This window comes from Falco punctatus (genome assembly GCF_963210335.1).
Source record: "Falco punctatus genome assembly, chromosome: 4".
Classification (NCBI taxonomy): domain Eukaryota; kingdom Metazoa; phylum Chordata; class Aves; order Falconiformes; family Falconidae; genus Falco; species Falco punctatus.
The window spans coordinates 16,381,010-16,406,993 of NC_137583.1; the positions used below are offsets into that span (position 1 = coordinate 16,381,010).

The following is a 25,984-nucleotide window of genomic DNA, read 5'->3' on the forward strand; positions in this document are numbered from 1 at the left end:
CACCCACCAGGGCGTTGGTGGCAGCTGGGTATGGTGAAAAACAGCTACATCTGCACTTGTGGCTGTAAAGTTCTTGCAGATTTTTTCCCCTCTCCCTAAATGATAAACAACAGAACACCAAACAGTTTTATCAAGTGGTAGAAAGAAACTGTATAGGACTAGTAAAAAGAGCTTAACTAAGTAAATGAGAGAGGTGTTTAGGAGTAAATACATTCTTGGTGATACCTTTGCTTCCAAGAATAACAATTGCATGACTGGTTGAAGAATTGGAATTGGTATCAAATTAGAAACTAGGCACCTTATGGAAAAGGACTTGAAAATATGAATAGCCAATCAAATTTGGAATCATGAGATGTTTGGAAGATTATGAAGTTAAAAAAAATAATCCTGGAGCTTTTTTTTTTTTAATTAGAAAATACGAATAACAGACATGTCATGTAATTTTAATAAACTCTTCCATTCCAGTGGTAATGTCCAACAGGACAGAGAATAACAACTACTGAAGTTAAATCTGTAAAATCAACAGTTTCTGAGACCTCCACGGTATATGTTTGAGGACCTGTCTTGAATATTAAAGTTTGGAGGGCTGGTTTGTTGTTCACGCTCCCTGGTTTTATCAAGGCACAGACACCTTTTTTTTTTCTTTTTTTTTTTTTTTTCCCCAGCAGTTACCAGCTGCATTATCATCACATCATCACTGCCAGATTTTCAGTCATGACTAGGTGTCTTTCAAAAGATGTATTCTGGGTTCAGGTGGAAGCTTTGGGGACTGGTGATTCTCCTGTCTTATTGCAGTAATGTTTCTGACTTTCTTGGGATACCTTTAGAAAAAACTAATATGAATGTGAACATAAAGACCTGAATGGGAAGATAAAGACCTGAATTTTTATGTATGTGTCATTCATTCTACCTTTTTTAATGATGCAACAAAAAAGGAACTTCATGCTTAATTTTTAAATTTTTTTAATTCTCCATAGGGCCAAGAAAACAAACCGAAATACCAGGAAATAATTTCTGCCCTGGATGAGGAGTCTGAGAACAAAATTGATTTTGAAGATTTCATGATCTTGTTAGTCAGTCTCACTCTAATGTCTGACCTGCTGCAGGAGATCAAAAATGTGAAAACCACAAAGTGATCAGTGCTTTAAAAGAAGAAATGGCTTGGCGCTTTATAAGGAAAGCAGGAGCAAACCACACACGGAGATCACACGGAGTGCCTGGATACCCTGTGCGGGTCCCTGCTAAATGGAATAAAGTCTTGTCCAAACCTGGCTGAACTCACTCCTCTGTAGAAACGGTCTGTGGAGTGAAATGTTGGTGCTCAGGCCTTTGTGCCTACTATATACGTGCTTTGGGGGTGGGGGTGGTGCTGAGGGGCTCTCGGGGGGCCCTGAGGCTCCAGCACTAGTCAGCAGCTGGGTGCAGCCCCCAGCCCACCTCAGTGCCAGGGGAAGGCAGGCCATGCTCTCCCAGACCTCTCCATCGTCTCCCACACCATTGTGGGGAGACTGCCGCAGGAATGTGCAGCCCCATCGCCCTTGGGGGCAGCAGCATCCGTGGCGTGGCCGCTCAGCTCCCCAGGGCTCTCCCAGTTACCTCAGGGTGGTACCAGTGGCAGGTTTCGCAATTGGCAGCGAACACAAAATCTGTTGCAGCCTTTGGTAAACATTGACTTTAGTCTGCCTGGTTTCCAACCCACCATTAATCCTTCTGAAAGGAGCATTTATTTATTTGTGTTTCCTCCTCCAGCTGACCTCCCTCTTCATTGAGGGATCACTATGGAAGGAATTTCAAGCCCAGTATTTGCAATGCACCTTTGGCAACGCTGTACTTGTGTGACCGAAGGGATGGCTTAGCTCAGCATGTCAGACTATCTGTTGTTTCATGGAACTGTGCAGACAAGAAACCAGATAAGCTAAGAGGTCAGCCAGACTGGGGGGGCGGGGGGGTGGGAAGGGTGGCCAGTAAAGTGCTTTTACTGGAGCTGAATGATATTGGCTTCCCAGCCATGGGCTTGGTTAGGGCCAGAACCTCAATATTAAATGCTCATCGTCCTAATCTTTGTTTTGATTCCTACCTATAAGGTCCTGGCTCAGAGCCAAGGTTTAGCCCACTGTGACATCTCTTTAGGGCACCAATAAGCAGTCTCACACCCCAGGAGCAGAATATGCTCTGCAAGAATTGAATAAGCCTCGACTACTACAAATAAGATGAGCAAGCCAGCAAAACATTGCAATCCTTTTCATTTTCTCTCCCTCCTTGTCTGGAAAGGAGAGGACAAGAATGATTTAGCTTTGGTGCATAATTTTTTTTAAACAGGAAGGGATCAAAACCTTTGGTGCTGAAAGAGGGAAATTAATGTCAGCTGAGTAACAAGATTTAACTCCTTGACATAAAAAGGCTCTTAGGGTTTCCAGAAGCTAAGAGGATGTTTTGTAATGGATTTTGGTGCGGAGGAAAGACACGCTGCAGCAGGAAGCTGGCAACCAGTTGTTTCGAGAGGGGAGGTCTGTGTCTCTGTGTGGTATGGGACGGAGCTGAAAGAAGAAATGCAGATGAATGTGGTGGGTTTTGAAATGAAGCTCAGCAGGTAAGGTGCTGCTCCACAGGCTTTGAACCTCAGCTGAGACACGGCCTGGCCTGGAGGCTAAATGTGCATAAGTGGGCTTCCTACACATAAAAACTTGCACCAGCCAAGTCCCTTGCTCTGCTGGTGGTTTGCAAGAATAGGCAGTGTCAAACCTGTGGCCACAAGTGACAAAACCAGTGAGCAGCTGTTTCTGTCTATTTGCTTGCTCATGGAGGCGTCCCTCCCGTACATATCCCACTGAGGGACCAGTGGCCCTGTGCCGCAAGGATGACTGCCCCCATGGGGTGCACGTCAGATCTCCCAGAGGTGGGATATGGGAGCATGGGGATGGGTGAGGCGGGCAAACCTCTTTTGGAGACCGTCTCTTCTAAGCTTGTGTCCGCTGAGCAAACAGACCTTGATCAAGCACTCTGGATCTGGATCAAAATAAGGACTTAATCTGTAGCCTCATCCATATGGGTATCACAGCTTCATATCGATAATGTGTCCCTAGCGTTGCTCAGTTTCTTCCCTTGTGCCCTTGGGTTTTGGCCAGGTAGAAGATCTATGCAAGTTTGAAAAATCAGCTGGTGCTCCTTTTCTGGGGTAGAAAGATGGATCGAATGTGAGGCTCCCTAGAAGGCTTTCCCATTACTAAAGTAAAGAAAACACGGCACAGCCCTGAAAAACTTGTTTGGGAGCCACTGGTGACTCTGAAAGCATGAATTTCCTAATATTCCTCTGTTACAACAAAAATCCAAAAGGAACAATATTGTGAAGCCAATTAAGAAAGAGTTCTTTGAAATTCCCAAGGCCCTAACAAAGTTGCTGTTATTGCTGAAATGTTTCTTAATCTTGCATGACTTGAATTAATGACTTAAGAAGCTTTTATCAGACCAATTCATTCTGTCATCTCATTGTATGCAAACCCTTTTTATTCTAGCATGGTGTATTGTGAGCTAGCATCCTGAGTCCCTGGTTTTGATCAAAAGCCCCTTGTACTAAGCACGACGAAAATACAAAGAAAGAAGAAATTCCTGAACAACTCAATAGCAAAGATATTCAAATGGTAAGGAAGGAATCAGAGGCACAGAATAACCAAGTACCTTGCTCAGCACATATAGCAGAGCTGGAACTGGATGCCAGTCTACACTGAGCTTCTTGCACAGAAGACCACGGCTTTCCAAGAGGCACTACGATGGTTTCTGCAAGAATTTCTGCGTAAATTGAATGGGATATGCAAGGCTTGATTTGCATCAGTCCTTGAAAGTCCTGCCTGATGCTCAAAAGCAGACGGACACACTTGGAAGAGCCCCAGCATCTTCTTATAGTTAGGAGTAGGCAGAAGTTTGCAGCTCGGCTGTGGAAGATGCTCTTTTATTAGCTCAGACTATTTGTGGCTGCCCTGAGCACTCTCAGCTAACGGCTTTGAAGCTGATCTGGCGTAAACAGCATGTCTGGCTGCATCCTCAGGGAGCTGGCTAAAAGCTTGCTTAAAAGGCTACTGTTGTGCTTTATTTTGTCCCTAGCTTGCTCCTATTGGAAGTGATGGGAGTTCATCATTGATTTCTCATAACAGAGCCCACGCAAGTGCTAAGGAGTTGAGGAGGCAGCTAAATTGATAAAATCTGCAGGCTCCTCTGCCCCAGCAAGTGTGAACATCTTATCAATATCTGATACCCCTTAGAACTGACAGCAGCACGGAGAGCAGCTAGTCAAAACCTGGCCTCTGTGGCCTCGGGGTTGGGTTGGGATTTGTCCAGCTACACTGTCCAGGTGTGAATAGCCACCCTGGGAGGCTCTGCAGACTTTGGATCAAAGTTTGAAGTTCTGCCCTGAAAAGTCTGAGTCATCTCTGCAGTTACATGAGCAGCTCTCAAATGACTGCCAGAGGAGAAATTAGGGTCAGGGAGAGCCTCAGATCTTCAGTTTCCATTTCCAAATATCAGCTCAGGAAGGCAGGTTCATTCTCATACTTTAATTAGCGCACCTTCAGCTTCTCCCCATGGCTTCCTCCTTCATATCTGGTGTTAACTCTATGGCCTGCTGGACTTGGAAGGTTTTGAAGATCTGGCTTTAGTCTAATCTCTAAGGCACCCTCCCAGATCACGGGGGAGCTCTTGCATCCAGCCCACTGACTTGCAGCGGGTGAGTCACGGCAGTTTTGCACGTTGAGCTTTCTGCCAGGAGCCTAGGGCCACACGCGCAGGGTCTGCAGCTTTGCATAGATCTTTCAGGAACGAGAAATACGCTCCCCAGCTGCCTCGCTGTTATCGCACTTTCAGTAAGACCTCCTGTCTGGGGCCCTGGAGCCTGGATGCTGAGGAACCTTACAGTCTGAGAGATGCTTTGCCTGTCTCCTCCTCTCTCATAGTAGGTGTTGCATTACTTTTTCATGTAAAATAAAACTTGCCTTGGCTGCACGCACTTTGCAAGTGTGTGATGCACGCCCCCACTCAGTATTTCCACGTGTCGTGGCCCATGAAAGCTTCTCGGCAGCTGCGTGCTGCCTCCCCTTACGCAGTTCTTGCAGCAGGTCACTTTGCAGAGAGAAGTAGAGGTTTGCATCACAGCCCACCAAGGTAGCAGTTAAACTGTGGCTGCATGGTAGGAAAACCTTCCTTCGGAGTGTTGGAATGACTCAGAAAGATGCTATGTGGTGCATCCCCCTAGGAGCTCACTACAGAGCAGATGAAAAGCTTTGTCCCAGAATTATGTTCTCTCCAAAGTGTGATAGTTTGTGAGCCACAAAGGAGCACTCTGAAATGCCTCCTGGAAAAAGAAAATCTCTTTGTTTCAAGCTCAGTCAGGGAAACTAGATAAAGAAGAGACGGTGTTTTTATGGCTTTCTGAGCTGACAGCTTTTGATTCCTGTGCTGACTTTTACTGCAGTCAGTGGTTTACAAGGTTTCCGCGAAGCTGTCTTCTCACCTTGCTCTATTCATTTGCTGTTTCCTCACCCCGCAAGTGTTTATAGCCCTACTTCTGAGTCCTCCTCCAGCAAAGGTAAACAGCAAATGATGTTCGGCAGCCAGATATATCAGGCTGTCTCTCTAATCCCCAGCTGCACAGAACAGCCATTAGACTCAGATAGATTCAGAGCCATGGGACTTATCTTTTATGCATTGTTATTGTAGGAGTGAGTTTACGCTATGCACAGCCATAACGGGAGCTGGCCCCAGCACCCAGCATGTGCAGAGGAGCTGGAACTGTGATCCCCAAACTGAACATAAAGAAACTCATGGGATGGGCCCAAGCCCAGCACTGGGTGTCTGTAGCAGAGGCTGGCTGTGCATATCTGGTGTGATGCCTCAGCCAACATTCTTCCCATGCAAAGGTCCCCAAAAGGCCAACTTGGAAAGGATCTCCTGTGCTCACAGTCACACCTAGTGCTTGGTTTCTCTGGGCCAAAGTGCAAATTGGGTTTTATTGCACGAATGAGTGTGTAATGGCTTGTCAAAGAGCCATTGAGTCTCAAACAGGACCTGGAGTACCAAGGGCCTCTGGGCAGGCAGGGACCCCCACTGTCCCCCAGATGATGGCTCCTCATGCGACGGCAGCACGAGCTGCAGCCCCTTGCAGGGATAAGTGGCACCTTCATATTTCTGACCCACTGCAACCCCTGGAGCCAAGGGATGAGTTTCCATTTTCTCTTAATTTTATTCCCCTTGCCATGATCCAGCTTTCTCGGTTGCTGTCTGCTGGATCTTGTCATCCAGAGAAACACAAGCCACAGCACATGTTCCTGTGAAGCTGCTGCTGAGATCAATGAGAGGCCAGGACCTCTCAGATGGAGGGAAGCAGCTCCTCAGATGGGCATGTTTCTAAACCTCCAGGAAAACCAGCAGTCCAAACAGATGCAGGAGTTCATCACTGGGAAAAAATCAAGCCCCTGCTTGTCCTGAGATGATCAATAAATGATGTACAGGATACCAGGACCTCTTCTGCTCTTGCAAACTCCTGCACGCAGAAGCTTGCTGGCCTCCAGGCACCCTAGCATCACTGGAGCAAAGGAGAACAAGCATCATGGTAAACAACCTTTGGTGAAAGTCTTGCCTTGCTGCCTCTGGTTACTGGTGGTTTGTTAAGTATTAGTCAGTGTTACAAGATGAAACACGAGCTCTCTGGAAGGGCAGCTGAAGCTAGGAGAACTCTTTGCCTGGATAAATTGATGTATGCTAGGTCTCTGCTTGATTTTGAAAAACAAAGCTGGCTAGTACCAGGAATGGTCCAAGTATTCTTACAGTGGGAACAAATAGAAATATCTACAGCCCAACCCCAAGACCTTTTCTTCTCCTCCAGTGGTAGCCCAGAGAACCCTCCCGCTATTTCTTTGATTCTTTTTCCCAGGAATATGAGATCCGTTTACTTTGACACCTCAGGCTGTTGGCAGAAACCTGTGTGCAGATGTTGACACATTTCCGACATCTGCTGGTGCATTTCTCTTGATCTAGCTGTTCTGCCTCCATCACCACACGATGGTCTCTTGAGGTTTGTTTAGAGACAACAATGCACTCGTAGAGACATGCTGGTTAAGCGTTATATAGCAGAGTTTGCTTCCTTAAAGCTGGCAGGGGCAAACCCCACATCTGGGACCAAACATCAACAGGCAAATATCCCTCTTTCCTTGGACACTGTAGCTGGTGTCACAGCTTCCCTGGGTTTATACGCCACTATGTGGATTTTATAGGGTTTTACCTAACTAATTAATGAAAACAAATTGCAAAATTACCTTCTTATTAAACTGATCTCACTACGGAAATAAGGCTGATTACTTCCCTGACAAACTTCCATTAGGCAGCTACAACAAACTGTAATAAAGAGCGCAAATTAAAACCAGATCATATGAGACATGGCTTTGTCAAATGCCGTGTTAATACCAGGCAACATACACAATGATTAAATTATATGGGAAAAACTGTGGGTTTTTTTTCTCCTCTGGTAAAGATCCATCATACTCCTAGAGAAAGAAGAGTTTATACAAAAGCCATCACATTAATAACCAAAACATCAGTGAGCATTTATCAGTAGTTTCGTTCCAATAACAGCTCTTAACTTGCCTGTTCTGCAAGACTCAGCCATTACACCGCTCTTTCTCTCTTCTCTAAATTTATGCTTGTAGTACACATGACCCAAGGTTATTGCAAAGCCTCTGAGGAAAAGAAAAGCTTTATTACCTGCACATACACTCCTCAATTTGTCTTTCCTCTTCTGGCTTCTTAGTGCTTGGATTCAGCTCAGCTGAAAACAGAACACAATTTGAGAGGAATTTGCATAAGAATTATAAGCACAGGCCCACACAAATTAGGCATTAATTAATGAACACCTAAAGCTTTCTGCTGAATGTATCCTGGGGCGAAACAATGCTGGGAGTGCTCAAGTGTATGTGAGGGAAAGAGTGGGTAAGCATATTAAATAAAAGAGCAACGCTTAATTCTTTTCTGATATTTATTCTAGCCCTTGAGACCACAGGAGAATGCAGATTGGGTTTTTTTTTACCCCTGTTAAGGGGATGCCAAGAGCTGCCCCTGCAGCAGAGCTGGGTTAAAAGGCAGGCTCTTCCACCTGCATCTGGATTCATCCAGCAAAGCCTAAGCTATGCTGAGGTCAGGGTGCTGGGCTCTGGCCGAGGAGCGATGGTGCTGCAGAGCCGTGGCCCGGCTGCCCTCCCCAAGGAGGGAGATGCTGCCCAGGGTACGTGGGTGCAAAGTGGGGCTGGGGATGCTGAGGTGGGTGTCTGAGGTCTGGGATGTGGGTGACGTGCTGATGCTCCAGGCCAGGCAGGCAGCACCTCTGAGGTGTGTTGGAGGAGGCAGGTCTCTGCTGCCTGATGTGTGTTCTGGGGGGATTTACCTCTCTGTGGGAGAAAAGAGATTGCTGGTGTAACAGGAGAGTGGGCTTTGGGCTTGAAGGAAACTCAAGGCTGAGTCTGAAGACTTTTGAAATCTGAAGTGACTGCTATATAATGTTGGATGCATACATCTAACATGGTAGAAGGTTTCCTAAGAAAGGTGGCTTATTAACTTTACTGGGTGGCAGCCATGCTCTGGACATGCCTGCTCTGGTTGTCTCCTTTTTCTTTAGCTCAGAAAAACATTTAGCAGCTCTTCCTTAGGCATTTAACTGGGAGCTCTCAGCTGCCGAGCGTTTCAAGTCAGCTCAGAAATTCTGATAAAGGGAAAACATTCTTCTTCTGCAGAGACCCTGGAGAGAGAGGTTGGGGTGCTGGATTGCTGACAGGACAGCTATTTTGTATTGTCTTACAGGTATGTAAAATGTTTCCTTGCATTAGAGATTAATATACAAGAAAACAAATACTGGTATTAATCAGAGTTGTGGGGGTTGTTGGTGTCATTGACCTAACTCAGTTGTGAATCTTTCTTGAGCATAAAGCTTGCATCCCAGTAGCTTTAGGAAGGTCCGGTCTGGCCTTGCTTCTTTTTGTAAGCACCAAGAGTTTAGGAAAGTCAGGATTGTCCCCCTGAGCTGGAAGCCATGTGAGCCACCTGCGTGCTCTCCTGCAACCTGGGAGCGTTTTGCTATCAACAATTATTTCATAACAAGATTCCTGGCTAGGTGTGCTCATCCTAATGAGTACTATGGGCTATCAGGTGTTAATAGGTACTTTTAAGATCAATTGAAGTATCCTATCAGTTTGTTAAAATAGTAGACTAGAGCCTGAGTTATTAGTTAATACACAAATGAATCGAAATTGTTATGTTTTTAAACTGCATGGTACCAATTGCTACAATATCTCAGGTCTCTGTAATGCCTCATAAAAACACACACTGCTTTTATGGGCCCTTCTGGAAGCTGTTGGCATGGGTCTTGGCGGTGAGTGGCTGTCCAGGTTCACTGCCCGCCTGCCTCACCGTGTGGCCGGGGTGGAAACGGGCTGATGTAGCCTGGCTGCACCTGCTGCCCTGGGGAGAACCAGAGGGTTTGGCTTCTGGGTCTGCAGTGGAGCCCAGGCTCGGGGTCTGGTGTTTAGTTTGCTTTGGAGGAATGCATTTAGCCTGCTGCTTGGGTACTACTGCTGTTGTTGCTCCACGGAGTCCTGCACAGTGCTGTGCTGTGTGCAGTATTGCTGGCTGCCTCTTCCACATCTGTCTTGCGAGAGCAGCTGGTGCCTGGTACCCTGGCAAAGACTGTAGCAAAGGGGGTGGCTGTTAGCTTATATGTACTTCTGTGAGTAGAGATATATATATATATACACACCATTTTTAACATATAATATTTTCTATAATATATACACAAGCTATAATACATATGTAATATCTTTAATATATAGCTATTAACGTACATTATATATAAAGTGTCTCTCTCTGTCCGTACACATATAAAATCTCCTCCAGTTTTCACTAGCTTAGCACATCTCACCTACAAACCTTTTCTTGATTCCAAATGACTTTCTAGGCCACTTATGACTACCATGAGTGGTACGAATCCCTGGATACATCCCTCATCTGTGGAAAAACTAGAGCTTATTCCTATCTCTGTGGGTTCTGCTTTTCTTGTCCCTCTAGTTATTAATGCATTAAAGTATCCTCCCTCTCATCCTGTGACATCCTAGCAGCTTTAAGTGCCTGGGAGAAGGGCTTTGTCAAAAGCCCTTTGGTGTTAAAATGCTGTTAAATGGAGCAGGCAATAGCTCTGCTGGTCATGGCTCCTCCTGCCTGCTGGTGACGATGCCTTCCTCTGCCAGGAGCCACCCTGGACCCTCGCTGCTGCTCCTCTTGACAGAGCTTTCGCCAGCTCGCCAGGCCCTGCAGCTGGCAGGGCTCCGTGCCCCCACCCCTATCCCAGGGCTCTTTCCCAAATCCCAGTATCATGTTTGTCTTTTCTGATGTCTCTGGTACTGATGTTAACAAGAGAGGGGTTGTCACTCCACCACAGGCAGCTGTGGCTATAGCATCTGTGGTGGAAGCTCTTTGAAAAAAAAATTATTTTTTTTTAATTAATCTGTGAGCTGAGTAATAGCTTACTGGCAGTAAAGTGTACAAAGTGTAAAGAGTGCAAAGCCAGTCTGTTTTGCAGCTTAATATTTCTCTTCTCTCCTTTCCTGCTAGTTAGAATCTGAAAGGTGCCAAATATTTCATGAAGGTTTGCATTTTTCCAGGCACAGACCTCTTTATTTTTTTAATCTGATTGTTCGGAAACTCCTCCGCTTTAATATATCCCATTAGTTAATAGGGAGGGGGCCATGCCAACAGCAGACTTGCTGGTTTGCCATTTCGTCTGTAACATGCTGCTGTGCTTTAACTGCATCTCGCTGAAGGTAATTACTGCAGAAAAGCCATCGGCTCTTTCTCGGGAGACCCCCTTTCACAGGTGCAGGCAGTGGGAGCCAAATGCCGAGTCCCATGTGATGTGCGCTCAAGTGAGCTCTGAGACACTGCTCCAAAATCAGGTCTCTCAATTATTCATTAGTTATTGGTTCCTTGGGGATAGAAAGAAGGCTGGGGCTTGGAAGCCTGTCTAGAAATACAAGACCAAAAATACAAAAGGTTTATATTATTTACAGTAACAGAAGTCCTGGGGATGCTCAGTGTGGACCTGGTTTCAAGGAGGGGCAAAACCTTAACTCCTTCCCTATGGTGTGTGGACTGACTCAAGGAGCAACCAACCGGCAAACCCCAGCCCTGTGCTATGGGGCGAGGAAGGATGAGCAGGGGGTCCCGGGGAAGTGACCTTCCCAGTGCTGCCGTGCTGCTGGTGGAGCCCTAGGAGACAGATCGGTGATGAATGGTGCCTGTCCTGGGGTAACCGGAGTTAATCACACACTGAGATGTATAGCACAATACCATGTGCTTTCTCAAACGTGTGTTGTTAGTCCAGCCACATCCCAGCTCCCAGCACTCTGCTCGTAGGCACTTGCCTGTGTTAATAGCGTGAGCCACAAAACTGCCCCGACACCAGTCACTGGGAACAAATACGCCACATTCCATGTATCATCGCATCTCTCGAAGCCACGGTACAGAGCCCTCTCCTTCCATACGCTTTGGGATGTACAAGCCCAGCTCCTGGGTGTTTGTGCCCATTGTGCTAAGGGAACCTTCCCAACCCCCCCAGCCAGGCTTTGTCTCAGGGACTTGGTTGTGTAACGACTGTGCCTCAGGGTAGGGATACTCTTGGTTGAAGTATCCAAAACAAAATTGCATGGAACATTTAGCGAGCTTTTTTCCAGCAAGTTTTCTCTGCTTTACTGCAGCGTTCTTAATTTGATGAATTAATGTAAGACGTGCTAATGTACCAGCAAAGACAGCAGGCAAAGATCTGTCTGCTGATCCCAGACACAACAGATTTCAACTGTGCTGCTGAGCGTGGTGCGTGCTGATGCCGCTAAAAATTGTCATAAAGATAACAGCAGTATCTGCGCCTTCCTCAGAGGAAGATAGATACTTGTGGCTTTTCACTTCTCTTCCCCCTTGGTGATAGGACTGTGAGCAATCCTCTGTGAGACAGGAGCAGGCTGGTGAAAATCTGCTCCCAAGTGCCCAGGACAGAGGTGTGTCCCACCAGCCTGTCCAGCCTGAGAGCCCGGTGTGGGTCCCTGCCTTGCTGCAGAGGCCTTTCATTCCTAAAGTGATCGTGGGGGGTTCTATGTGTCTAGCTTAGTGCAATACAGGCTTTGCAGTGCGTTTTATTAAAAGTGTCGCAAAAAAAAACCAGGCTCAGACCATCTCTGACTCCATCACAAAGCTAATGTTGGGCCAGAGGTGACAGGCATAGAGCTATTTAATAATTATTTTTTTTCCATAGTCTGTTTTCTACCAATACATTATCAGTCCTTGAGCAGTGACACCCTGGAGCCTGTTGCATGCCATGATCCTCCTGCACTGGCTGCCCAAGAAGTACATCCTCTGTGCTGCAGCAAGGGCTGTGGTCCTGCAGCGAGCCACTGTGACTGCCTGGTGCTGGAGCCTGGGGACTGAAGCTGCCAGCTCCTACATCTGCAAGTGAACCCTAGGGAAGGATCTAGATTTGAAAACAAGTCAGGAAGCCCCATGCTCCTGTTGCTAGGCTTGGAAGAGGCCAGATTAAAGTGCCTGGGGGGAGATGCTACCCTGGTCCTGATGTATTTGTATAGGTAGCTCCTTGGCTCAGGCTTCTCACACATACCTCTGTAAATAGAGGTCTGTTGCTGGGATAAAGGAAATTTACCGTGTTTCTAGAAGCAGCTGTCCTGCGGTCACTGGGCAGGGTGACATGCTGGTACTTTCACAGCATACAATAATGATCATGGTTTGCATATTGAGAAGCAACTTCACAACTTTGCTGTCTGCTTGAGCTTGCCCGCAGCAGGCTCTCAAATGATGTGTATTGAAATGCAGCCACCTCGAGATGCCTGTGCCTAGAGAGAGACCTCCAACTGGAGAGGACAAGATTGCTCTGTTGCAATTTTGAAAGATAAATGACCTGACTGTGAGTGGCTGTCTGCTCACACAAGGAGCTTTTAGTCATTTGGCATAAAGCAGAATATCTAAACCATTAAGGTGTGTGGGCTTTGCAGTGCATAAGTAAGTTATAAATTAGGGATTCTGAGTGGCTGCTCGCCCCTTGTGTGTAGTGCTCCAAGTGATTACTGTTCTCCTCTTTGTCTAATCAAAGATCCTCAGCTCGGAGCAGGTTTCTAATTTAAACACTTGAGTACAACATATCTCACTAAATTAAATAACCTTTACCCAGGCAAATCATTGCAGAAATCCGTGTCTCACGCACAACAGATTCTACCCCCACCTTATATATGACTTTTTTCCTTGTCTCTGTAATGCAGCTTCTTCTGAAGGGTAAATGATGCCTAATGTAAATGCGAATAACCTAGGCTTTGCAGTATTGTATCGTCAAAGAAATCCTTTCAAGACATCTACTAGAAAATGCAGAAAGCACCCTGTAATTTTAAGGCGTGATGTCTTGATTTATAGGGTCTCAGGCTCCCCAAGCTAAGACTGGAGTTACTTTGGAACAGGATTTTGCCATAGGACATCTTTACTTGGGTGCCTCAAACACCTGGCACCCCTGGTGTGTCTCACAGCTTCTGCCTGTATTGCAACACCGGAGTAACCGCCTGGATAAAGCACGTGTTCAGATACAATAGCGCTGCTCCATAAGGGAGCCCTCCCTGTATAAGCACACCTTTATGTTAACGGTTGGCAAGGAAGGTCAGTAGGTGGTCGTCAGCACAGAGAGTACCTCGGGGACTTCACAGCATGTGCATCTTGCCCACGCTGCCGCTGGGTCTCGGCATCTGGCAGGGCTGCAAGCAGCTCTCAGCCGGTCTGAGGGAGAAGCCCTGCTGCAGCTGGCTCCGTTCCAAACTGGAAATGGCTCTGGTTCCCTGTATAGTAATGGGAAGACATTTAAGGTATCCGAAGCCCGTGAAAGCCTATAAATACTAGCTCCTGTGCCTGACCCAGTGAAAGAGGGAGTCTGCCGTGCTTGATAAATGGTGTCACCTGGGAAAAGGTGCATCCTGGGGGTGAGGGATGCAAACGGAGCATCCTTGTAAGTAGAGGGAGGCGGTTAATATGGCTACATGTGCGCAGGGGGAAAAGATCGCTTTTGCCTACAGAGTGGATGAAGTGAATCAACTTAGAGCCTGATGCAAGTATGTGCTTGGGCTCTAACTGACAAAAAGGGAGGCTTTGCAGGGTTTCTTTTTCCCTCTGCCATAGGCAGAGACATCTCAATCAGCTGTAAAGCAGGTGCTGAGCCTCTGCAGCGCGCAGATGGGCACATTAGAGCACAGCCGATCCAAGTTGGCTCAGTTTGCTGAGCTGGGAGCTGTGGCCACTCGGTAGATGCCTGAGATGTGCTGCAGCAGCCACAGGGATGGGTGTGGGGAGCAGCCCACAAGCACTGCATCTGTTCTCCAAGAAGCTGTTTCCACGGGTAAATCAGAGCTAGGGGGATGTGTGTACAAGCATTTAGAGTTACAAACCCAGGCTTTTGGCTCAAGCTTGAAGCCATGCAGACATATCCTCATGCTGCCTTGATTCTGTTTGTGTCTTGATGCTTGCTGCAGGCAGAAGATGGGGTTTATAGGTGGAAGTTATTAATTAACTGGCTTATCCTTAAGGATAGCAAAGCAGACCTTTATATGCATGAAAATATTCAAATACAAGGATTTAAAAGGTCTGTGAAATTGTGGCTTAAAAGGGATTCTTGGATGGGGTTATGGCAGATGGGACCTTCTGGGACCCTGTGTGGAAGGGATCAGCCCTGTGCTTTGCTTGTGGAGGGTCTCTCCTTGCCTTTTCTGAATCGGTTCTGGCTTTCAGGGAGCTCAGCTGCTTGTCACCTTGGGAAGAGTTACATCTTCCACTCTGCTGGTTTTTCGGCCAGGTTTCCCTATGGCAAGTGGTGCTGCTCTGCCACTTCTGGCAGGCATGGGGATGGTGGTTGAGCAAAACCTCCCTGTGCCTGCCCAGTTTTTCTGTGGGTAAAAACCACAGAGGAGCCGGGCTTTCCTTTGGGTACGGTGGAAGAGTTTTGAGAGCACCTGTGTTAATAAACACCCATATTTCCTGTACAGTACATCACAGACCAGGGCCAGTCTGGTCTAATCTATGATTTGACAATGTCTCCACCTGTGATCTTATCCCTGCATGCACAAAGCTGAGGGGAGCGCCTCCAGCCTCTGTGTGCCTTGTGCCATCCATCAGCAACCTGGGAGCAGCAATCGATGTGGAGCTGCCACAGTCAGGAGATGAGCTGCAAATTAGATCTCTTTCCTAATAAGCACTTCATTTACAAAGCATTTTCAGGGATTATTATTCCTTTTTTTTTTTTTTTTTTTTTTTTTTTTTTTTTGTCTAAGTGATCAACAACTCATCACTTCTTGATGTGTATCCTTCAGACAAGGGACTGCTCACAGATCGCTGACTGGAATTGTTCCTGCCTTCTGGTTTTGATCTAAACCATGCGCTGATGAATGAGAGAAATATTTTTAAGGACAAGAGGATGGTGGATGCCATATTTCTGGTGTAAACTTTGAATAAGGAGGCATGTGCTAAAACTCATGGACATTTTGTGAGCATCTCTCAGAAATGCCAATCTTTCCTTGGCATGTGAATATTCCTTAATAATGAATAAAGCTGTTGATGTCCCAAAACAAATGTGAGGCAATAGTTTGCCAAAGGAGCAGATGCTGTGTCGCATCCCATTGTATGGTTAAAGCTCCCAGAAATGGCTTCTCAGCAAAAATCTTGCTTTTCTACTCAGTGATACTTCCCAGAGTTGTTTCATTCTCCAAACTTCTAGCTCCTCAGAAAAAGCAGAGAGCACTAGAAGTAAGTTGATACTTTCTGGCTGTGAAATGAAAATGTTCTGACATCTTTTTTTTTTAGAGGGGAAAACAATTTTTTTTGTTTAGCTTCCTTTAATCATTAAATAGATCTAAACTGAAATTTAGCATTTTTTTCTTTTAATTTTTCCTTCACTTTTTCCGCTCCTCCCAGGCCACTAACCCCCCACCAGCATTATTGTAGGAGGTATCTGCATTTTCTTGCAAAAATGCCTGGGAGAGGCTCCACACAACCATTCCTGTCCTTGCTGCCTGGGTTCAGAAGGCAAAACCCCTCGAGGCGTGTCATGTAGTAACAGATTAACCTTTGCAGCCTGCTGGCTGTGCCAAACTGTCCCCTCTGAGCCCTGTCATGGTTTAACCTTCAAACCTGCCACCTTCCCTGGGGAAGCCCAGCACCACCACTGTTGTCGTAAACTTCTTGAGCAGAGGTGCAATGTGATTTTTTTTTGCAGTCACAGCAGGAGATAAGGGCCGCTGTCCTAGTGTGCCAACATTTTAGTTTCACTTTGCAGTGGCATACATGAAATAAAAAAGCTCCCACGGCAGCTGATCATGTGTGCAGAGTAGCACCAAAAAGAAATAACTAGTCATATTTGCGCCAGCTAATATTACTTTCACTGCTGCTTTGCAAGCTTGCGTTGGTCAGCCTGCATCTCCACTTTATGTGCAAACACCACACACTTGACATCCAGCCAAGCTGTTTGGAGTCTGAGTTTGCCGCTTTTCGTGGTGCATTGTGAGTCAAAGAAGGATGGGGTTTCATTTCTTCTGGAAGATGTCAGGAGCACCTGCATCTGGCTGGGCTGCCCTGACCAGCGCAGCCACTGCTCCCTGCTGGGGTCATTTCGGACACTGAATTGCGCTGCTGGGCTTAGCAATAGCTGTGTGGGTTTTAACCCTGATAATGTAAGTGAAATTAGCACTGGTAATAGGCTGGTTATCTAGTCCTTTGAATGCATTTTGCTCTCTAAATGGCAAGTAGGATTCTACTGTGTTACACAGGCGTGGGACAAGTTTATCCCAAAGAAATGACCAATAACTCATCTGTAATTGCAGCCAGCTCAGGAGAGCACAAAGCACAGTACCAGATACGATCTGAAACCGCATTGCAGAGCTGCTCGAGTCCCTATCATAACAGTTTAGCTGAAAATGGTGGAGGCTTGTCCCACCGGTTCCACTATCTGATCCAATTGCCTTTTACAGAGAGGGCTTGCGAAGTGGCTGCTCGTCGCTGTTCTCTTCAATGTCAGTTGTAAACTGTCAGGCATTGAGATAAAACAAGCTGTTGGCACTGTAATATATATTTATGCCACCTTTTGTGTTCTGTAGACCACATGAATCTACATAATAAATTTATACACTGCAAAAATCTGTAACTCATAGGCCTGACATGGCTAAAACGGTAATACTCCCTGGAGAGGCACTTCCTACCATCTAGCCAGCCAGATCCATGCAGATTTCACCCATTATTCGTCAAGATGATGGGTTTCCTTTGATGTTGCAGATACAACCCAGGCCTGTGGCATTCAAACAGTTTACATCTCTGTTTGCAATATGAAATCTAGCAGTTAGATGATTTTCTCAGGAATTAAATCAGGTGGGAAAATGGTATAAAAACCTTGGCCAAAGATGCTGTACAGGAACTTGAACCCCCCCATTAGACAATTGAGTCTGTTCTCCATCGTTTTAAATACAAAACTCCCCCATGGAGGCAGTCAGAGATGCCTGCAGGTCTCCAGCTGGCAGTGCTGTTTTATGGTGAGGGAGGCGAGGTGAGATGGTGGGAAGCAGGGGCAGATGTCCCAGTTAGGACTGGGCAGGGGAGGCTGAAGTTACAGCTGCAGGCTGGGTGTGTTGCTGGTGGAGGAAGAGATGGAGGAGGCTTGCTGGTGATGACTGTAGCTTGAGGTATGTCTGGTCAGGTGTGCTGGCCACCATCTCTCTGGTGATGTCCCAACAAAGCAGGTGTCAGAGTCTCTGCTAATTGCTGGAACTTCTGAAATTTGGATGTGTTGGTTGGTATGTTTTCTCAATCTGCTAAACCAGCTGCAGAGCTTCGCTCTATCATGATGCTAAAATGCAGTTTAATTCCCCCGATCTTGGAAACCCCAATGCCTTGACTTCTGGAGCTCTGGCAAGCTCTCCCTTCTGACCCCAACAAGACGGGCTGCCCAGACTGTGCTTTCCCTGCATGCCACACCGAGCAGCCCCCCGAGCTGGGAGAAGGATGCTGCAGCTGAAACATTGAGGTGACAAAACTTGAGGGTTTGTGTGTATTTGGGGAAGCTATGCAATCACACTGATCTGTTAGTGTTTTTTTTTTTTTAAAGGACAGGTGTAGTTCAGAGTCTCCTGAAAGATGAAATACTGCTTTTAGTCCATCCTAATACCCAATCCTTCCAAACAGGAACCGTTTATTCAGGAAAATGGGATAGTAAAATGACAGTGACTGTACGCTTGAGAGAGTGATTGGAAGAGTGTAACTGAGCTGTGTCAGAAAAGCTGAACAAGGATCCCAGAGACTGATGGCAAATGAATTGCTGGTTTTTCATAGGAACTTCTTTATCTAAGATTAATGACAGGAGGTTAGTGGCATCTTGCTCCAGACCCTTTTTTGGCTCTGGGACCCTTGCCAAAGTTTAGACTCCCGTTCTGAGTGTTGACAGGCGGAGAGAGCACTTCAAAATGTGTTATGGACATAATTAGTTACTGTTATCACAGTTTTCTTAATTAGAATATCATAAAAAGGGGAAGTGTGATGATTTACATGGGGAAGATTGGAAGAGCAGCGATTCTAAAGGCCAGAGACTGAATGCCAGAGAGCAGTATAAATGTTACCTGCCTTTTGGGTAAGGGATGATGCTCACCTGGGACGTTCAGAAGGATGCCTGGAGCTGTTCTCATTGATGACTGAACTTTTTTTTCAACTTCCCACTAAGTCAGACAAATTGCTCAAGCCTTTGTTCAACAATTGTCCATCCATCTTCTGCAGGATGGCTTACCCACTGCCAGGATCCTTGCAATGCTGATAACTTGCAAATGTTAAAAAGAAGCTTATTTTTAAAAAGACAGCTACATTTTTTCATAAGCTACATTTTTCCTGCTGTTTCTAGACAAGAGAACCCAAGACATCCAAGTTATTTATCCTCATAATTGCGGGGAGAAACTAGAAACCTGTTTTAAAAGAAAGCAAGCAGCTAAAGAAAACCCAGTTATCTTATTGATACCTTCTCTGGCAGTTCCTTATCTGGGCTGTGTCTCACTTCTCAGACACACCGACCTTAAAAAGGCAAGGTACCACCTCACCCAGAGCACTTAGGAAGGCCTGCTTCAGCACTGCCTGCTCCCAGCCTCCAGGCTGGTTGAAGGCTGCTTCTCTAAGCTGTTTTCCAAACTTCTGCCCAGTGAGGAGTCCAGACCAAGCTATTTGCAGGCCTGGCTGTCTGTGCCATGCACAAGGTCTGCTTTGCTATTGCAGGGAGGAGCATGTGACTGGCTTTAAGGCCAGAGCTCTGGAGCATGAGATGCCCCCAGTTATTTTTTGGGTGCTGTGGATCTAAAGCTTGCAATAAAAATTGCCACTGATAATGAAAACTGCCACAAATCCAAGAGCTCTTCCTGAAGGAGATGGAAACTGCGTGCTTTGGAGAAGGTGCTTTGGGGCTTGCATCTGGGCTCTGCTGCACTGCCTCCCCTGCACATCCCTGCACTGGCATAGGGAAGCACGCGGCAGGGGATGTAAATTGCAATCAATAAACCTGTTCCTTCTGTGGCATTAATCCTTTGTCTGCAATTGGTGATTAAATTGTTCCTGGGGAACCTGGGACACAGCAGCCCATGCATGTGCTGTAATCCCAGCTGAGCTGTGGCTCAGCACCCTGGTGTGCTGGTGGCCGTGCACTGCATTTTGCTCATTCAGATGGGGGGAGATGGCAGCTGGCAGCTTTGCAAGTCCCCTGAGCCCCGGGGATGTTCCCTCTGCCCCAAGCAGCACCTTCCTCAGGCAGGAGCCCCTGGCAATGTCAAGGGAGCACCCTGCAATGTTAAATGTGCCTTGCACAGAGCCATGGTGCCAGGATTCACTGGGATTAATTAACCCCCTCCCTTTCCCTCTTCCCTCAACAAATAGTTTCTGGTGAGATTGAACTTAAAATACCTAAATGAAATTCAGTGTGACTTTTTCCCCCCTCATAAAGTAGTGACTGAATCATAGTTTTCTTGAGGGCAAAAGCTATGTTTTTCCTAATGGTACTCCTCGTGCATATGGCTGCACGAACTTGCCCCTCTGTATCTGCCCCCCCTCCTCGCCCTATGGCAGTGTGCATGCTCGGCTCACACACGCGCTTGTTGCTTGGAGGGATGATGGTTTCGGGAAGTGTCTGTATCCATTGGAGGGGGGGGGGTAACTGAAACTACTGCTGTAAGTGCTATCAGTGTTTCATTGATGGAAGCGCCGAGCTGAGAAGCAGGAGGGAAACGCTGGTTTGGGGGAAGTGGAGGTTGCAAAACACAGACTGTGAAAGCATTGGGTTTGCAGGGACTTTCTCAAACCTTTGTCTAGGGTGTGGGAAGCTGAAGTTTAGGCTGTGTCACAAAACAATTACTGCACGATATTTAGCCCTAGATGCTTAGAAGTGCCCTCTGGGGCTCCTCTGGCTATTCAGGAGTGGCTCCATGGGGACATTCTCCCACCCTGAACGACTGATGGACTCAGCGCACCTTGGTGGGGTGGGACGTTGCACCAAGTGCACAGCTCACCAGAACTATTTTATCATTTTTTCCTAATTCTGTGCCCTAATTTGACCCCCCCAGTGGCAGAGGAGCTGTGCTTGCCTGGTCATGGGAGAGGGGACACAGGAATCCCCAAGGGCACACCTCTCCCAAATAGAAAATTCAGCTTAGGGGATGGAGAAGGATACAGGCAAATTCTTTGTTTGCCTACCCCTTGTTTGCACGGTTCTAACACTAAGGTGAGCCAAGAGATGTGATGGTGATTTCTGAGATACCTTGGCATAAATTTGTGAATTAGTATTTTTGTTCAACACTAATGTCTGGGATGTGTCCCCATTTGCCCTTCATGCTGGGTGCTTTTCAGGCATGGGCTGCTAAGGACCACCACCCCCGTAGCTAGCACCAGAATGACTGCGGCTGGCGTCGTCTTGCAGCTCTCACCCGGGAGTAACATGCGAGTAGGTGCAGTGGGTGCCGGTGGTGGTGCTGCCGGCAGGTGCCGTGCCCAGCATGCCCGCAGAGGCAGCGCGGCCGCCTGTTGTGCCTCCACTCCGCTGGGAAAGAATGGGAAAGCAAGATGGGTTAAAAATGCAACCAACTTTGCACATTTATATGAAGGGACTGTAATTTTTGCATTTAACACTCCGTTAGATCTAATGGAAAGCTGATATTTTTCTGTAGGTGTGAAATTAACCTTTCAATAAAACCAAAAGCTATCTTGAGCATTTTCAAGCTGAAGTTTAAAATAGAGCAATTATGAAACTTACTGAAAGACTGCCAAGTTTTCGTGTTGAAAACTGCTGCAAATGAATTATGTTTCCCTTGTGATTTACAGCACGGTGTGAGGGAACTTTAGTTTGTATTTAAATTTGCTTCCCTTAAAGACTATTTTCTGCTTAAAGAAATTTTTTTTTTTTTTTGTACAAAGTTGTCAAACTCCACCAGAGAAAATTCCTTCCAAGGTTAATGCTACAAATTGCTAAACATGGCATTGTTTTTATGAATGCCATGTGTAGTAATTGTATGTCTTGATGAAAGAAAATTTTCTTTCTGAGCAAGAATGGCTGATGCTAAACAAAGTAGTTCCCCTTCTTGTGGAGGCTGCTGAAGGCAGGCAGGGGGGTGACGGGAAGTTTGTCTTTCCTTAAATCCCAGCAAAGCTGGGATCTTCCACACCATGCTCCATTATCCTTATTTAGGTTAAAAAAAGAGAAGCTGAAACATGTATAGGTTTGGTACTCACACATGTACGCGTGGTGTCTGTGCAGAGGATGGTGTATGCCAATGGGATTGCTATGGGACACGGGAAAAATTATTGAGTCAGCATCCATTCTGGAAATCCAGCCAACTTTGCATCCTACTCCTACAAATAAGGGCTTAAATACCCATTGAGAGCTCGCTGCTCTCTTTTACACAGTGGCATTGTGTAATTTCACTGCAGACCGCAAAGAAGAAATTCCTGGGGAAATGGAGTGTGGGGAAGATGGTTGCTCCCAGTATCACAGCTACAGAGAAGTGGAAGCTGCTTCACTGGCCAGTTTTCTAGGAAAGGGATTGAACTTTCTGTGAAATATGGCTTATGGATATGAAGGATAGCAAAATAAGATGGGTTTGCAGAGAGGATTTTTAAATATGGAGTCACCATTCCTGTATGGAAAGGCCTTGTGTCACCCTGTACAGATACCATCATTCCGCATACGTTGACACCTGGAACTTCAGTTGAATTCTCATAAGCTAACTCGGTGACCCTGAAAGCTTGACAAAGCAAGCCATACCGCTAGTGCTAGGTTGTTATTAAAAGTATACATGCTTGTAATCATATATTCCACGTAATGACAAGGTAATTCTTTGAGGTATTCATACCTGAGGTCAAAAGCAAAAGAGCCTTTATCTCTTTATTTTTCTAATTGCATCCTGAAAACAGTATGGATCTCCTGCTCAAAGCCACCTGCATCCCCAGTGGTCCCAAGGCAGGAGCGGCAGGTCTGAGGGCAGGAGACCCGCCCGCCCCGTGGGCACCGTGGCATGGCAAGTGCTGCTCCTGCAGAGGTGAGGGTGCCCACCGCCACTCTCCCCTGGCCAGGGACCCAGCACCGGCCCCTTCAGAGGTGAGGCCGTGCCCACAGGCTCCCAGCTGGCAGCTGTGCCTGGCAGCCTCCTCCAGCCCTGCCAAATGCCGACGGGTATCCCCCAGCTTCACAAAATCAAGGCATTTTGCTGTTTATTCTGGTTTAAATAATGAAAGATGCAACTGCCGCTCCCAGACCCACAACACACCGTACACAGCTGTGTGTCCCGCATGTGTGGGGTTAATCAGATCACCATGACCTGCCAGGGGCTTCCCCCCCGACCCCCATATCTCTCCTCCTTTCCCTGCTGCAGCCCGTGTCCACCCAAACCCTGTAGCACCAGCTGCTTTCTGCTACATCCACCTTGCTTCCAGCTAGGGCTGGGCTTGGGTCAGGCAAGACACCACCACAAACGGGGCAGTTTATGGCAAACAAGGCACTCGGGCTCAGTTTTACTGCACAGATGGCGTTCCCAGCCTTGGCCTTGCTTGAAGAGCTTCCCCATCCTTGATGGACTGCTCTTTGGTGTGGAACAAAGCATATCTGGGGACCTGTCCTGGTAGAAACACATTAGCTCATCAACAACTGAATTATTTGCAATCACCTCTGTGCCTGTGTATCTAATTAAAAAGAAACCATTAACATGTCAAAGTAACTGATATTCTTGCAGTCCCCGTAATTAGCCTCCGTAAACGTCTGTCAGCTGTACAAGGGCCATATATTGCTATCCATCCAAACAGGAGATAGGCTACTTGCCCGGCTCATGCAGATGGGCTCGGTGCTACCAGCTTCAGCAAGGTGATGATGATTTACATCACTGGAAACCTGTTTTGATAAATGTAATAGCTAGCGGATAATTGATTTCTTGGTAAAATTCAGGTAAAAGTGTGTCATGATTCTGGAAAAACGCAGCAAAGTGGCTTCTAAAAGTGATGAATCACATTTCTGATCTCATTTATGTCAGCCTTGCTTCAATGTAGTGCTGCAATTTGTTGGGGGTAGGTTCAGCTGTACCGGCACTGGAGTCAGCATGGATCTAAAGGATGCTGCATCTAGCTCTGCTGTCCCAGAGCTGTCTGTGCAGCCCCATGAGGGGCCGGCTCCTGAAAACACAGGGGACCTGGTCCACTGTCGATAGCGTTTGAACTGGAGTGAATCAAGCATCCAGCATAGTTACTGAGGATGGGAAGCAAGACAGTCCCTAAAAGAGCAGGAAGACACTTTTGTCATGGTACTGTTGTGTGTTGGGTCAGTATAAGAAAGGTGGAGGTCACTCATGGTGTAGAATTGATTGCTGAGGGCAATGCTGTCCATCGGGGCTCCAGCACGCAGCAGTGGGCACACGGGGACACCAGGTTTCACATGCTAGAAAATCACTAGCGATTGTAAAGGGTAGAAAAATGGAAGGTTTTTTCCTTAAAGGGGAACAACAAAAAAAAAAAAAGGTGCATTTTCCCCTCATGCACATGCTCTGCAGGAACTTGAACGGTGGGAATGCTCTCTTCTCCACAGGTGTTCGGATGGGGAGGGTGCTGCCCCCGTGGATAACTGGGAAATTACTTGCTCTTCTGTCTGAAATCACTTGACTGCAGTTGCAACCATAATTATAAGTTGTCAAAAGCTGTAACAGATGCTGATTTTCTGCCAAAGTCATTACCAGAAAAAAAGACCTATACCTGGGCTTGTGCTACAAACAGCACCAAGAGCTTATCACGGACTCCTTGTTGTAATGAATATCGAAAACACTGCCGCACCAACCAACAACCAGAGCAGCAGCCACACGTTTGAACTGCTCTTGACTCACGGGGCTTCGTCAGTGCCAGGGGGAGGTTTTGGCCACCACTTCATATCTGGGAGTTTCCCTGTAATGCTTCTGTCTCCCATTCTTTTCCTGCAGCCTTGTCAGAATGACAAAATGAGCTCAAATTAGTTGCTAGGTTTTTGTGTATCTACTTGGACTGAAGAGTTTGCTATTGCAAGATGCAAGGGGAGATGTTTGTGCAGGATCTCTGAAAGAATTAGATTCTTCTAAAGCTATTAATCTTGGTAGCTGATAAAAAAGTCGGAAAATCCCATTTCCTATTTCAGGGTACAGCACTATTCTTTATGTAGTCAAGAGCACAAGAGGCCTGATGTTCGTGGAAATCAGTTTTAAGTGTGGCCAAGAAAGCAACATTTTCTTCAACACACCTCCTCTCCCCAAGGTCCTTCAAAATTACTGTTTACGTGAAAAACCTTATTCAATAAAACACAGTTGAGAGATTTCAATCAGCTCTTGTTTTAGCCAAATAAATTAACGGAACTCCCTTTACCCTGTAGAATAAAGATTTCTTTGGTAGCAAGTTACCTGCTGCTGCCAGGTCTTTCTGGTTTTGAGTTTCTTGGGAGTATTGGTGGTGTTTGGTTGGGCTGGGCTGCGTGAAGCTGAGCTGTGGAGAGCGTGAGGGGTCTCTGCAGGGTTCTTCACCCCCACCGCCTGCACCGTTCGTGGTTGCTATTTCTTATTCCCACCGCTGGATCCTGTTTATAAGCACACGTGTAACCGAGGTGAGAGTTCTGCTGACTAGATTACCTCTCCGCAAAGTGGAGAAGAGGGTGTGCAGTGCGAAAGTTTCAGGGGTCCCCACGGAGCTAACCAGCCTGCCTCCGCTCCCCGGCAGCAACAGGAGGCTGCTTGGGGAATTTCACACGCTTTTTGGAGGTGGGATAGCTCATTATCAATTATTTCGTGGCTACCCCTAGGAAAAAAAATGCCAGTTAAAAACGGATTAAAAAAGAATAGATTTCTATATTTAACAAGGCCTGACAATATTAATATGCAAGTGCAGGGAAATGGCTAATGAATGGGACTCGTTCTTACTAAGGCAATCTATAACTTCTTTGAGTGCCACAAGTGGTGGGGAAGTCACCGCTGAAGTGACTAGAATTAATGAGCTGTCTCAGGAATTTTATCAAGTTCTCTGTAAAAGTCTTTTACCTGCTCCTGAGGAGATGGATATATTCAGAGAGGCAGAGAAAAATTTTCTTTGTACCTGCTTAAAGGCTGAATGATCATGAAGGTTATAAAACCCCTGAGCTTACGAAGCTCTTCATGCTGAATTTTTATGGGAGCTTTAAACAGCATCAGTCCCATTACTAAAGAAATACATTTAACCTCTTCAATCTGCTAGTTTACCTCCTACAGCTCCAACCCATCAGGATTCTTCGGGGTATGAGCACATTTAAAATGAGAGCGGTAGCATGAATAGACCAGACTGGGCATGGGCTTTGATGTAGGTTTTTAATAAAGACACTACTCTGCAGCTT

At 46.4% G+C, this 25,984-nt stretch overlaps 1 protein-coding gene across 1 annotated transcript in view; it reads left to right on the forward strand.

Annotated features, from left to right (window-relative positions):
* Positions 1–25,287, forward strand: part of SNTN (sentan, cilia apical structure protein) — a 33,375-nt gene extending 8,088 nt beyond the window's left edge. Inside the window, exon 4 of the mRNA XM_080382792.1 lies at positions 978–25,287. Coding sequence (XP_080238918.1) covers positions 978–1,136 — 159 coding nt within the window. The 3' untranslated portion in view covers positions 1,137–25,287. The remainder of the gene's footprint in view (positions 1–977) is intronic.
* Positions 25,288–25,984: the final 697 nt, after the last annotated feature.